Source organism: Somniosus microcephalus, chromosome 30, assembly GCF_052327205.1.
Source record: "Somniosus microcephalus isolate GS21.2 chromosome 30, FLI_Smic_1.0, whole genome shotgun sequence".
Classification (NCBI taxonomy): domain Eukaryota; kingdom Metazoa; phylum Chordata; class Chondrichthyes; order Squaliformes; family Somniosidae; genus Somniosus; species Somniosus microcephalus.
The window spans coordinates 18,475,389-18,489,415 of NC_141016.1; the positions used below are offsets into that span (position 1 = coordinate 18,475,389).

The window sequence follows — 14,027 nt, forward strand, 5'->3', positions numbered from 1 at the left end:
CCCACTCCAGGGACTTGAGCACATAAAGCTAGGCTGACACTCCAGTGCAGTGCTGAGGGAGTGCTGCACTGTTGGAGGTGCCGTCTTTCAGATGAGACGTTAAACCGAGGCCTCGTCTGCTCTCTTAGGTGGACATAAAAGATCTCGTGACACACCAATGGTGGAGCGATTAAAATCGGGGATGCGCAAGAGGCCAGATTTGGAGGCGTGCAACGATCTCGGAGGGTTGTGGGGCTGGAGGAGGTTGCAGAGATAGGGAGGGGGCGAGACCATGGAGGGATTTGATCACGAGGATGAGAATTTTAAAATCGAGGCGTTGCTGGATTGGGAGCCAACGTAGATCAGCGAGCACGGGGGTGACAGGTGGACGCAACTTGGTGCCAGTTAGGGCACGGGCAGCAGAGCTTTGAGTTCAAGTTTACAGAGGGTGCAAAGGGTGAGGCCGGCCAGGGGACCATTGGAATAGTCGAGTCTGGCGGTAGCAAAGGCACCGTTGAGGGTTTGAGAAGCAGATGGAACCCTCCTAGGCCTGCGACCATTCTTTCAATAACCTTGGACCCCCTGGTGGAGTTCTGTAGCCATTCACCGTAGAGGGGTAGCTGACATGAGGTGGAGCTGCCTGGGTGAGATTCCCCTCCAGTGCGCCGGGGGCAATGACCAGGGAGTTCTCTCCGCCAGGCTTGCGGACAACCCCAGTCCTGGTGAATGCTCAGCAAAGAAAGAAATAAAGCAATGGAAAATTGGCCATGACCCATCTCTGAGCAGACCGGCGACACAATGGCTCCATGCGGATGAAGGGGATATCCTGCCTGACATCGCTCCTATTGAATGTTGCATGGGCTGCTGAGGGAGTCCCTCTACAAAGCATCCCTGTGGACAAGGATAATTGAAAAGTCAATTCTTTTTAATTTGGAGCCGAGGGACTCATATTATGTACTGATTAGTTTGTAATGGAAAAATAGCACTGGGCTCATCACAGCTCTATCCCTTTACCCAGTGAATTGTCTTCCCCAATTTGTGTCTCAGAATCTCCTGTGCAGGCTTTGCTGCCTTCAGAACGAAACCAAACAATCTGTTGCCACGATGGCTGCCACCTGCCACCCACTGTGAATCTGCAACAGGTGCACTCCGAGTGGTTGGAAGTTTATTTATGGCGTTTTCCGATCAGACTTTTTAAAATAAAACCTTCTCGTCTCCTGCTCACGCTGTGTGTTAGAGTTGCAGAGTTGAAGATTTGCATCAGCATGACGGTGTTAAAAACCGGAGAGCGGTTTGGGCTTACTGTCTATTAGTGCTTGACCTGCTGCAATGCAGCTCGCCATGTAGAAGCACACCGCACAGAAGGAGGCCATTCGGCCCATCCTGCCTGTGCCGGCTCTTTGAAAGAGCTGTCCAATTAGTCCCGCTCCCCTGTTCCCCTGCAAATTTTTCCTTTTCTTGTGCAGCGATGTCACATATACTTAGCACGCGAGGTCTAAAGTCACTGCCCAGCGTAAATTTATAAAACCACAGGAGTTTACAGCACTCAAGGGGGCCATTCGGCCCATCGTGTCGATGCTGTGGCTTTGATAAAAAAAAGAAAGTCTTACATTTATATAGCGCCTTTCATGACCTCAAGACATCTCAAAGCACTTTACAGCCAATGAAGTACTTTTGAAGTGTAGTCACTATTGTAATGTAGGAAACACAGCAGCCAATTTGTGCACAGCAAGCTCCCACAAACAGCAATGTGATAATGACCACATAATCTGTTTTAGTGATGTTGGTGAGGGATAAATATTGGCCTCAGGACACCGGGGATAACTCCCCCTGCTCTTCTGCGAAATAGTGGCCGTGGGACCTTTTACGTCCACCTGAGAGAGCAGACGGGGCCTCGGTTTAACGTTTCATCTGAAAGATGGCACCTCCAACAGCGCAGCACTCCCTCAGCACCGCACTGGGAGTGTCAGCCTAGATTTTTGTGTGGAGTCTCCGGAGTGGGTACTTGAACCCACAACCTCCTGCCTCAGCACTGAAAATGAAACGTAGAATTAAAACAGATCGCATGATTTTTTTTTAGAGGAATGACAAATGTTTGCAATCATCTGTCAGTGGAAACAGACGTATTGGGCTTTGGCCAAAATATAGTTGAGTGTTAAAATGGTTGAGTCAGAAACTAGAGCAAAGCTTTGGTGGGCCTAAGATTCTTCTCTGATCGATAACTTTCCTCAGGTTAGGTCTGGAGTGTCAAAGGTTTCGGAGGGCGGGGCCTGTTCAGATGTGTGTACAATATACAAAATGTCGAGCTTGAAGTGGGCTTTGTGCTGCTAGTAATTGCAAGGGGAACGGCAGACTGAAGAAGATAACACTTTAGGGAGTTCAATGTTTAAAAAGTACTGCTGTAATTGTGTAGTTGTGTGCTCAGTCCTCATTCATGAACCGTCATAATGTAAGGACATAAGAGGTAGGAGCAGGAGGAGGTCATTCGGCCCCTCGAGCCTGCTCCGCCATTCAATAAGATCATGGCTGATCCGATCTTGGCCTCAACTCCACTTCCCTGCTCGCTCCCCATAACCCTTGACTCCCTTATCGTTCAAAAATCTGTCTATCTCCACCTTAAATATATTCAATGACCCAGCCTCCACAGCTCTCTGGGGAAGAGAATCCCAAAGATTCACGACCCTTTGAGAGAAGAATGTTTCCACCGCGCAGATTCGGGCTGTAAAGCCTTCTGTTCTTCGAGTTAATTATGAGTGTCTGTGGCTCGGACCCGGCACTGGGAGCCAGCTCACGCCCTACTTGCTGGCAGCTCTTGGCGGCAGCCTCACTCGGTAATTTTCTGTCTGGAACAGCACTTGCTTACATTTTTTGGAATAAAAGATGAGAGTGTAGAAACCCAACCAAAAAAAAACCCCAACCTGTTGTTCCGTTACATTCTTTATTGGCTAAAAATAGAAAAGCAGAGTATTTTTTAAATGGTGAGAGATTGGGAAATGTTGGTGTACAGAGGGACCTGGGTGTCATTGTACACGAATCACTGAAAGTTAACATGCAGGTACAGCAAGCAATTAGGAAAGCAATGGTATGTTGGCCTTTATTACCAGAGGATTTGAGTATAAGAGTAAAGACGTCTTACTGCAATTATACAGGGCCCTGGTGAGACCACACCTGGAGTATTGTGGACAGTTTTGGTCTCCTTACCTAAGGAAGGATATACCTGCCATAGAGGGAGTGCAACGAAGGTTCACCAGACTGGTTCCTGGGATGGGGGGATTGTCCTATGAGGAGAGATTGAGTAGACTAGGCCTATATTCTCTAGAGTTTAGAAGAATAAGAGGTGATCTCATTGAAACATACAAAATTCTTACAGAGCTTGACAGGGTAGATGCAGGGAGGATGTTTCCCCTGGCTGGGGAGTCTCGAACCGAGGTCACAGTCTCAGAATAAGGGGTCGGCCATTTAGGACTGAGATGAGAAATTTCTTCACTCAGAGGGTGGTGAATCTTTGGAATTCTCTACCCCAGTGGGCTGTGGAGGCTCAGTCATTGAGTATATTCAAGACAGAGATCGATAGATTTTTGAATATTAAGGGAATCATGGGATAGTGCGGGAAGGTGCAGTGGAGGTAGAAGATCAGCCATGATCCTATTGAATGGCGGAGCAGGCTCAAAGAATAGAATAGAATGATACAGCACAGGAGGAGGCCATTCGGCCCATCATGCCTGTGCCGGCTCTTTGGTCGAGCTATCCAATTAATCCCACTCCCCCCTACTCTTTCCCCATTAGCCCTGCAAATTTATTCCCTTCAAGTATTTACCCAATTCTCTTTTGAAAGTTACTATTGAATCTGCTTCCACCGCCCTTTCAGGGAGCGCATTCCAGATCACAACAACTCGCTGCGTAAAAAAGTTTCCTCATGTCACCACTCGAGAAGCCGAATGGCCTACTCCTGCTCCTATTTGTTATGTTCTTATCTGGTCTGCAGGACTGTGATTTTGTTGTTGTCTTTCATTCTGCACAGACCTTTGAATGGAACCTGATATATTTTTTTTAACCCAACGCTGTCCTCCCTCTTGTCCCCTTAAGCGCGCTGATTATAATCTGAACAGTGCGACAAACCCAAACCGGGACTGCACCAACTTAAACCGTGCCACGCAACACAACACAACACAAAGGAAAATGGCCTTGAGGTTTTGGGGTTCGACGCAGCGTTTTTATTGAAGTCGCGATGGTCTGGGAGTTTCCATCACCATGCATTCAGAGAGTGCAATGTTGGGTAACTTTCATGAACTTGCAGGTTTCTGAGATAATGGAGGGGATAGATTGTGTTCCAGTTGACATTTGTTCCAATTAAATAGGTTGGGGAGGACCAGGGGTCACAATTTTAAGTTGTATAAGGCCAGATCCAGGTTAGATGTCAGGAGGTGGCTCTTTCCCCAGAGTATAGCGGACCTCTGGAACAGGCTGCGGGCTCGTGCGGTGGACGCGGACTCGCTGAATTCCTTCAAGCGAGAGCTGGACCTGTTTCGGGCTGGGACGGAGATCACCTCTTACAGAAGGTGGGTACTCCAGGGCATTCAGGGCCCGAGTGATCTCCTGGACTAGTTTCTATCGCCTAGATGGGTCGGAGGGGAATTTCCCAGATTTTTTACCCAAATTGGCCTGGGTTTTTTATCTGTGTTTCCGCCTCTCCCAGGAGATCACATGGCTTCGAGTGGGGTGGAGAGTTTATATATTGTGATACACAAGGTATCAGAATTATGTGGGACAAGCTGGATGGACCCAAGGGTCTTTACCTGTCCGTCATTGTTGGTATGTAACACAGAAACATAGAAGATAGGAGCAGGAGTAGGCCATTCGGCCCCTCGAGCCTGCACTGCCATTCAATGCGATCATGGCTGATCATCCAAATTCAGTACCCTGTCCCTGCTTTCTCCCCATATCCCTTGATCCCCTTAGTCTTAAGAAATATATCTAACTCCTTCTTGAATATATTTAATGAATTGGCCTCAACTGCCTTGTGTGGTAGAGAATTCCACAGGTTCACCACTCTCTGGGTGAAGAAATTCCTCCTCATCTCTGTCCTAAATGGCTTACCCCTTATCCTTAGACTGTGACCCCTGGTTCTGGACTCCCCGGCCATCAGGAACAGCCTTCCTGCATCTAGTCTGTCTAGTCCTGTTAGAAATTTATAAGTTTCAATGAGACAGTGGAGATACCAGTTATACAGTAACAGAAAAATTAAAAGGGGGATACAGCAACTTTTTAAACTTTTAAACCCAAGAACTTTAGAAATGGTCAAAGTTCCTGCGATAATTGCTCAGGTAGTTTTGGAGTAACTCAGAGGGACAGGGGAGCAGGATGATGATCAGTTAAGCCGTCAGAATCTAACCGTGGCTCAGTGGGTGGCAGTCTCGCCTCTGAGGCAGACAGGCCGTGGGTTCAAGTCCCGCTCCAGAGACTCGTAGCTCATAATCACGGCTGACGCTCCCAGTGCAGTGCTGAGGGAGCGCTGCATCTGTCAGAGGTGCCGTCCTTCGAATGAAACGTTAAAACCGAGGCCCCGTCTCTGCTCTCTCAGGTGGATGTAAAGCATCCCGTGGCACTATTCCAAAGAAGAGCGAGGTGGGGGGGGGGGAGAGTTTTCCCTGGTGTCCTGACCGATATTTATCCCTCAATCAACATCACAGAAACAGATCATCTGGGTCATTATCACATTGCTGTTTGTGGGATCTTGCTGTGCACAAATTGGCTGCCGCGTTTCCCACATTACAACAGCGACTCCACTTCAAAAGAAGCACTTCATTGGCTGTAAAGCACCTTGGGACGTCCTGAGGTCGTGAAAGGCGCTATAGAAATGTAAGTCTTTCTTTCTAATGAGGTTTGGAATGAACAGATAACAAGATGCCTCCAAAATAAGAGCTGCTATCGGTCCTTGGCGTCATCATGAAATATTTGGGCCTAGAAATTCAGTGGCCTGCGCCACCAGTTTGCGCCCAAAGAGGGCACTCAGTGGCTTTTGCGCCACTGGCCACACCTACCGCGATATTTAGCGGGGCGCTAATGGCGGCGTTAGCCTGTAGCGCTGCGCCGCCACCGATGACGTCATCGGTGTGCGCAGCGCCCCGCTATCGCCCCGATGGCCATGTTTGGTTGCGCCCGCCTCATCGGCGACGGCCGCAAATAGCGACCGGTACACAGGTGCCTACCTGTGGCGGTAGTGGCGCTAGTTAAGGTGGAGGTGTGGCCGGCCGCTTTTTCGGCGCCCGCCTGCCCGCACCTCCGTCCCCGGCCTCCTACACGCCCCCCCCCCCGCGGCATTGCCGGCTGTTTCCCGAGAGCCCGGCACTTCTCCTTGGTGCCGGGCTCATTTGCCGGCACTCGCGAGCGGGGATCGCGCTGTTGCAGGCACCTCCCCCTTAACAGTGGGAGGAAGGCCTGCAGTACCGCAGCCTGCCGTGCCGCAGCGTGTGGCGCTGCGGCCCTTAGCGCGCCGATATTCAGTTTCAGCGCCCCAAGCGGGGCGCGGGAAGCCTCGTTTAGCGGCCCGCTTCCATTTGGGGCGCAGAAACTGAATATCCGGATGGCGCAAGTGGCTCAGCGCGCAGCGGTAATTCCGGCGCCCAGGCGAGCTTGGCGCCCCAAACTGAATTTTTAGCCCTTGGCCTCTATGAGACAGGGGCCTAGAAATTGAGTTGACGCCGCGCCAGGGCTTTAGCGCCGGAAATTTAGCGCCGGCGCTAATTCCCTTGCGCGCGCCAAAAATTCAGTAGCGCCGCGCCCAGACGGCTGCCGGCGCTACTGGCGGGCGTGAGCGCCTCCCAATGGGCGCTGAGTGCCGAATTGCGGCGCTAATCCGGCGCTGCGGCACCCGATGCGGTGCGGCAGGCTGGGGAAGTGCAGGCCTCCTCCTTCAGTTAAGGAGGAGCTGCCTGCACCCGCCCGCTGTCCGTTCAAATATTGAAAAAATGAGCCCGGCACCTCGGACAAGTGCCGGGCTTGCAGGCCAGACGCATCTGTTCCGCGGGGGGGGGGGTGGAGGAGTCCGGGGAGGGAGGTGCGGCCAGGCAGCCGACGGGAAAGCGGCCGGCCGCCGCGCGACCTTAATGCGCCGGCGCAAACTCGGGGAAGACTCGGTTGCCAGAGTCTTAGTTGCGGCTGCCACGGGCGAGGCGGCCGCAACTGAATTTCGGCGCTGGGGCCCGTCGTCATGGCAACCGGGACGCTGCGCACACCGATGACGTCATCGGTGCCGGCGCAGCGCTACCGGTCTACCGCGGCGTAAGGGCCCCAGGCAATTTCGGCGCCGGCGCCAAATGCAGCGCTAGGCCCTCTAGCGCCGCAAAATCGGCGCTAAGGGCACTCAATTTCTAGGCCAGGCTCTTCTCCTTCGCTTCACTATTTCTGACTGTGGGAGCTCATTTTAGTTCTTTATGGCTTCAGTTATTCTGGACTGCTCCGTATTTATGATGCAGTAAGTAGGAGGAAAGGAATGATCCCAAGCTTCACCTTTGCTTTATCTGCACAGCTTGTGCTGTCAGCCGCCAGTAAAGGCATGCAGCCTCACTGCAGAGCCAGAGTGACGACACTATTTCACAGCCTCGCTACCTGGCCTGCAGCAGCAGCTACAGATCTATAAATATGCTTCACCTCCCCTCGGGGAGAAGGCTGCTAATCAGTGCTGTCGACTGATCACCATTTTAACCCAATGAGGACTGCGGCAGGGCTTCAGTATCGAAAATGAAATTTCAAACAGTTTTAACACAACAAATTGAATTGCCTTTTATCCTCAGAACACCAGCAATTAAAAAGCACTCTGCTGTTCTCAGGCTTGTTTTCAAATCCCTCCGTGGCCTCGCCCCCCTCTGTAATTTCCTCCAGCTCCATAACCCTCCGAGACATCTGCGCTCTTCCAATTCTGGCCTCTTGAACACCCCTGATTTTAATCACTCCACATTGGCAGCCGTGCCTTCAGCTGCCTGGGCCCTAAGCTCTGGAACTCCCTGCCTAAACCTCTCCGCTTCTCTTTCCACCAGCACGGTGGCATAGTGGTTAGCACTGTTGCCTCACAGCGCCAGGGACCCGGGTTCAAATCCGGCCTCGGGTGACTGTCTGTGTGGAGTTTGCACATTTTCCCCGTGTTTGCGTGGGTTTCCTCCCACAGTCCAAAGATGTGTGGGTTAGGTTGATTGGCCATGATAAAAAAAAATTAACCCTTAGTGTTAGGGGGGATTAAATACGTGGGGTTACGGGGATAAGGCTTCGGTGGGATGGCTGTCGGTGTAGGGATCGGGTGCTAGGGTTTGGATGATCAGCCATGATCTCGTTGAATGGCGGAGCAGGGCCGAATGGCCTACTCCTGCTCCTATCTTCTATGTTTCTATGTATGTTAAGACACTCCTTAAAACCTACCTCTATGACCAAGCTTTTGCTCATCTGCCCTAATATCTCCTTGTGTGTCTCGGTGTCAAACTTCGTTTGATAATGGCTCCGGTGAAGCACCTTGGGATGTTTTACTACGTTAAAGGCACTATATAAATGCACGTTGTTGTTGTTGTTCTAGATATTTTCTGAGTACTATTTTTAAATAACCTGAACATTTTTTCAAAATGATCTTGTACACATTCAGCAGCAGATGAGCTGTATCCAAAAGCTGAATATATATATATATAAAAATATATATTTTTGGCATTTAAAATGTACTTTCTCCCCCTATCGCTCTGCATGCTTTCCTGCATTGTAACAGTGACTGCACAACAGAAGCTGTAACGTGCTTGTGGGGCGTCCTGAGGTTGTGGAAGGCGCTATAGAAATGCAAGTCTTTTCCTTCGTGCGCTGACGGCAAGAAAGCCTGCCGGCTGCTTCCTGTTCGTGCCGTTCTAACACTGGCCACTATGTGGTGTGCAAGAGCACCGACGATGGGGCTTCCTGACCTGCCTCATCATCTGAGTGTCCACATCAGGGACTTGACTAATACCGAGAGCTCCGCACGGCGGGGAAATCACAGGTGTGAGACTTCAGCCCTAGCAGTGCAGGGTAAAGAGTTCCCATGTACCTTCCCATGAGGAAAGGTTGAGCAGGTTGGGCCTATACTCATTGGAGTTTAGAAGAATGAGAGGGGATAAACATAGAAACATAGAAGATAGGAGCAGGAGTAGGCCATTCGGCCCCTCGAGCCTGCTCCGCCATTCAATGAGATCATGGCTGATCATCCAAATTCAGTACCCTGTCCCTGCCTTCTCCCCATATCCCTTGATCCCTTTAGCCTTAAGAAATATATCCAACTCCTTCTTGAATATATTTAATGAATTGGCCTCCACTGCCTTCTGTGGTAGAGAATTCCACAGGTTCACCACTCTCTGGGTGAAGACATTCCTCCTCATCTCTGAACTAAATGACTTACCCTTTATCCTTAGACTGTGACCCCTGGTTCTGGACTCCCCGGCCATCGGGAACATCCTTCCTGCATCTAGTCTGTCTAGTCCTATTGAAACATAGAAGATTCTGAAGGGGCTTGACAAGGTAGATGCTGAGAGGGTGTTTCCCCTCGTGGGGGAATCTAGAACTCGGGGGCATAATTTTAGGATAAGGGGTCGCCCATTTAAAACAGAAATGAGAAGGAATTTCTTCCCTCAGAGGGTGGTGAATCTTTGGAATTCTCTTCTCCAGTGAGCTGTGGAGGCGGAGTCATTTAAGGTGGAGATAGATAGATTTTTGAATGGTAAGGGGAGTCGAGGGTTATGGGGAGCGGGCAGGGAAGTGGAGTTGAGGCAAAGATCAGATCAGCCATGATCTTATTGAATGGCGGAGCAGGCTCGAGGGGCTGAATGACCTACTCCTGCTCCTACGTCTTATGTTCTTATGTACCTCCCAGCTCACGGTCCACGCTGAAGCTTTAAATAATAAAAAAGGAGTCATCCTGCGTAAATGAAAAGAGATGTTTATGCTCTGCCCAATGAAACTCTTTTCAAATAGGCAAATGGTGAGAATGAAGCCGTTGCTTTGAGTTCAAATAATACAAAAGGGCCCTCGTTTGCCCTCCGTTGATTTGAAGAAGGTTGAAGGTCACCTTGGAAGGTGAAAGTTTTGTTTTGCTGAAGCTTCAGAGAAGATGTCAGCCGTGGCTCAGTGGGCGGCCCTCTCGCCTCGGGGTCAGAAGGTCGTGGGGTTCAAGCCCCACTCCAGAGACCTGAATGCAAAATCTTAGACTGACACTCCAGTGCAGTGCTGAGGGAGTGCTGCACTGTCTGAGGTGCCATCTTTCGGATGAGACATTAAACCGAGGCCCCGTCTGCTCTCTCAGGTGGACGTAAAAGATCCCATGACCACTATTTCGAAGAAGAGCAGGGGGGCTCTCCCCGGTGTCCTGGCCAATATTTATCCCTCACCCAACATCACTAAAGCAGATGATCTGGTCACTATCACATCGCTGTGCATTAATTGGCTGCAGTGTTTCCTACATTACAACAGTGGCTGTACGTCATTGGCTGTTAAGACCACCCTGAGGTTGTGAAAGGTGCTATACAAATGCAAGTTCTTTCTTTTACTACGTTGGCGGGAGTCCACTTTAGGCCAGGTGTCCATTTTCACTGGGGGTGTCTAGTGATGGTTTGGAAACCATTTTCCCCCCCATCTTTAAGAACCCTCTGTGGACACGTGCTGCCGAGACGAATGAGTTTTGCTGGGAAGTGGTGAGCACTGAATCTTGTGAATTCACTTCCAACAAGCAGCCTTTTGCCCATCACCTGCAGGAACACTATTGCAGGGGACTGGCAATTAAGACACGTGTATGCAGAGCAGGCATTCTGTGTTGGCACGGCAACACTTTGTTAAAGGGACAGGCCCACGTCAACTAACTTGACTTTTTTTATGAATGAGTCCGGAGTGGTCCAGTGGGAGTTCCTGTGGATTCCATTGGCCTTATCATTCCTAACAGATGGCATCACATCTGTGGTACTTTCCTAGATACACACACACAAACACAGGCCTTCTGTTCATTATCTGCCTTCCCCCTGCCTGGCTAATTTACAAACTAACTGCACTACAATGTTATAATCCTCCGGGCCAGTCATTTCCAAGTGATTTGTGTTCAGTGCTGATATTAAAGGAGAGTGCCTCCCATAGAATGCCCGAACAATGCGTCAGACAGCCGAGCTTGTACAATGAGCCTTTCACGACTCCCTAGTCCCCACCCAAAGCATTCTAGGACGGCAATGATGTGATGCAGGATGGCAGGAATGCAAATACTGATCCACCTCTCAGTCAAAGGATTTCTCAAGTGCTTCATAACTGGAGGAATGAACTTTCACCTCTGGGTCACGGGTTCAGCCCAAACGGGATGAAAGTGCCCTCATCATTGGGCCAATTTCCAACTCGCTCCTAGTGAACAGCGGCCCACAACATAGGATGTTTCCAATGGGTTCCTTTCAGTCCTCAAATATATGTCAGGGTTAAACTTATTAGAGTTTAATCCCTCTTTAACAGTCACGTATTAAATGTACAGTCACCCTTTTTAATATTGGCTATATTGAAATTAGTAAGCATTGCAAAGATAAAAACAGTCAGTTGTGGCTCAGTGGGCAGCACTCCTTGCTCACTGGGTCAGAAGGTTGTGGGTTCGAGTCCCACTCCAGGGTCTTGAACACATAAATCTAGGCTGACACTCCCAGTGCAATACTGAGGGAGTGCTGCACTGTCGGAGGTGCCGCCTTTCGGATGAGACGTTAAACCGAGGCCCCGTCTGCTCTCTCAGGTGGACGTAAAAGATCCCGTGGTACTATTTCGAAGAAGAGCAGGGGGAGTTATCCCCGGTGTCCTGGGCCAATATTTATCCCTCAACCAACATAACAAAAGCAGATGATCTGTTCATTATCATATTGCTGTTTGTGGGAGCTTGCTGTGCACAAATTAGCTGCCGCGTTTCCTACATTACAACAGTGACTACACTTCAAAAAAAGTACTTCATTGGCTGTGAAGCGCTTTGAGGCGTCCGGTGGTTGTGAAAGGCGCTAAATAAATGCAAGTCTTCCTTTTTCTTTTGACTACCAGCTTTAAGCGGCTCAGTACTATCAAAATGAACCCCAGACTAATAATGCCTAGAAACTATCCAGTAATATAACTCATTGTGGCCTGCATCTCTCAATTTAGAAGAGAACGCCAACATCACTTAATGTAACCTGCCGTTCTCTATCTAGCACAAGAGCTTTCAATGTGTAATAAAAGCCGGGGCTGGGCTGGAGATTTGCACTGCCTTCCTTTCAATTAACACAGCGGTGCTCAATAACAGGGTCCCGAAATTCCCCGAAACTTGGCCGAGCACTTTGCAAAAGCAATCTCCTAATTATGCACTTCACTCAAGTCTTGGGCCGTGCCGGCTGTCTGTTCCTTGCAGTGCATGTGTAGGAATGCGGCTTCTGGGAGAGCTCATTTTCACGTCGAGGTGGAGAGCCCCTACAGGAGCAAGAAAAAACAAACACATCCTTGTCAGCAAACATCCCCTTGGTGAAGAATAGCGTGCCCTGGAATGCCCCGGCCAGTCCTTTACTTTGTTACAGCACCAGCTTTGAACACAAGTGCCTTTTGGCAATATTGCAGTCATCTGGATCAGGATTTTTTTTTAAACCCCCCACACACACACAAGCCAAGTCCTGCAGACTCTCTAATTTCCTTACAAGCGACTTCAAACCTATTGGGGCTTTTTTTTTTCCTGCTGTCCAGCTCTGTGCAGTGTGGACTGGGACGCTAATGGCGTGTGATTGGATGAAGAGGCTGGCAAGAGTTCAGCAGCCGGGAGTCCTGCGCGATCAATGCAGGAGGCTGCAGTCCCACTGCAGTATCAAGAGCTGCCTGTGTGTGCTGTGCCTGCCTCAATGTCACCGGCGCATCTGCGAGCACTGACAAAAGTTTGAGAATGGGAGGGATTCAGTCACAGAATCAGCACAAGGGCGGGCTGAGACCCCTCAAACAGAGGACAAGCATGTAAGTCACCCTTCCTCTTTAAATTGAAATACAGCCAGAGTAACTGTTTGTCTGTCTGTCTGTCTCTCTTTATTTTTCATGTCATTTTTGCAAGGCCACTGCGCACAAGTCTATCACAAAAGTGCATCAAATGTGGTTTTCATCTGTTCTGGTGACTGTGGGCCACATTGTTTATTTTTGAAACGTTGTCCATGTTTTAATAATCTAAGGACGGGGGAGCGCGGTGCCCGACATCAGTTGGCACTGGCGGATCGATGATGGATGGGTGTCGCAGTTCGTCAGCTTGACGAAGGTCAGCTTTCTCTGATCCGAAAAGATTCCGTGTCGCTGCTCCCTCGCTTGTCCCTTTTTTCTTTTCAATTCTTGTTTCAAACATTCAAAAGCAAGAAGGCCTGCTCTGCCCTCTTCCTGTTTGATGTTCTGTGTCCATTTCGTCGCAGGAATAGGTTTCTGGACACATCACCCCGCCCCCTCCCCAGATTTCCTGATAGTTGGGGCATTACGACATTTATTGATGATCTGAATTCTGATTCGGGGCCCGAGCAGGCAGGGCTTTATTGGCCTGATGTGGTTTCAGGCACACTGTTCCGACTGTGCTGTCAGGAGTTTCAAGCTGGGGACACTGTTGTTTGCAGTACAAACATTCGAGCCACTGCTTTAGACAACTTTTTAGACTTTCACTCACAGCCCAGCAGGAATATATCGGTTAATAATTATAGGTGACATGCTTAAACCGCAAACATGGCCAGTGTAATTCCACCACTTGCTTCAGTGATGCTGTGTTCTCATTAATGCTCCTTTAACCCTTTCTTCCCCCCAGCTTGTTTTGGAAGGGTAGGTTTTTTTGTGTTGGCTTCTCATGCAGTGAAAGGAGGGCATGGAGGCATGCGTTGTGGCCTCTGCCAATGATCGTGTGAGACGCGGCGATCTTTGCTTTCGATCCACATCGCATTCTTTGATTAGACTGACCGAGAGATCTCGTTAACCCTGATCAACTCTGCCACATTCTGCAAGAGCCTTCCCCCGAGAGATGGGCATCTCCTGACCTCCCCGCCTAACCGTTGTGATCC

The 14,027-nt window shown here is 49.7% G+C and overlaps 1 protein-coding gene across 2 annotated transcripts in view; it reads left to right on the forward strand.

Moving 5' to 3' along the window:
- The window catches only part of tacc1 (transforming, acidic coiled-coil containing protein 1), a 232,938-nt gene that overhangs the window by 17,324 nt on the left and 201,587 nt on the right, over positions 1 to 14,027 (forward strand). The window contains exon 1 of one of the 2 annotated variants that reach the window (XM_085971167.1): positions 12,768 to 12,957. The exons of the other annotated variant lie outside the window; for it this stretch is intronic. Coding sequence (XP_085827293.1) covers positions 12,890 to 12,957 — 68 coding nt within the window. The 5' untranslated portion in view covers positions 12,768 to 12,889. Of the gene's footprint in view, positions 1 to 12,767; positions 12,958 to 14,027 lie in introns of those variants that run through there. 2 annotated transcript variants of the gene reach the window in all.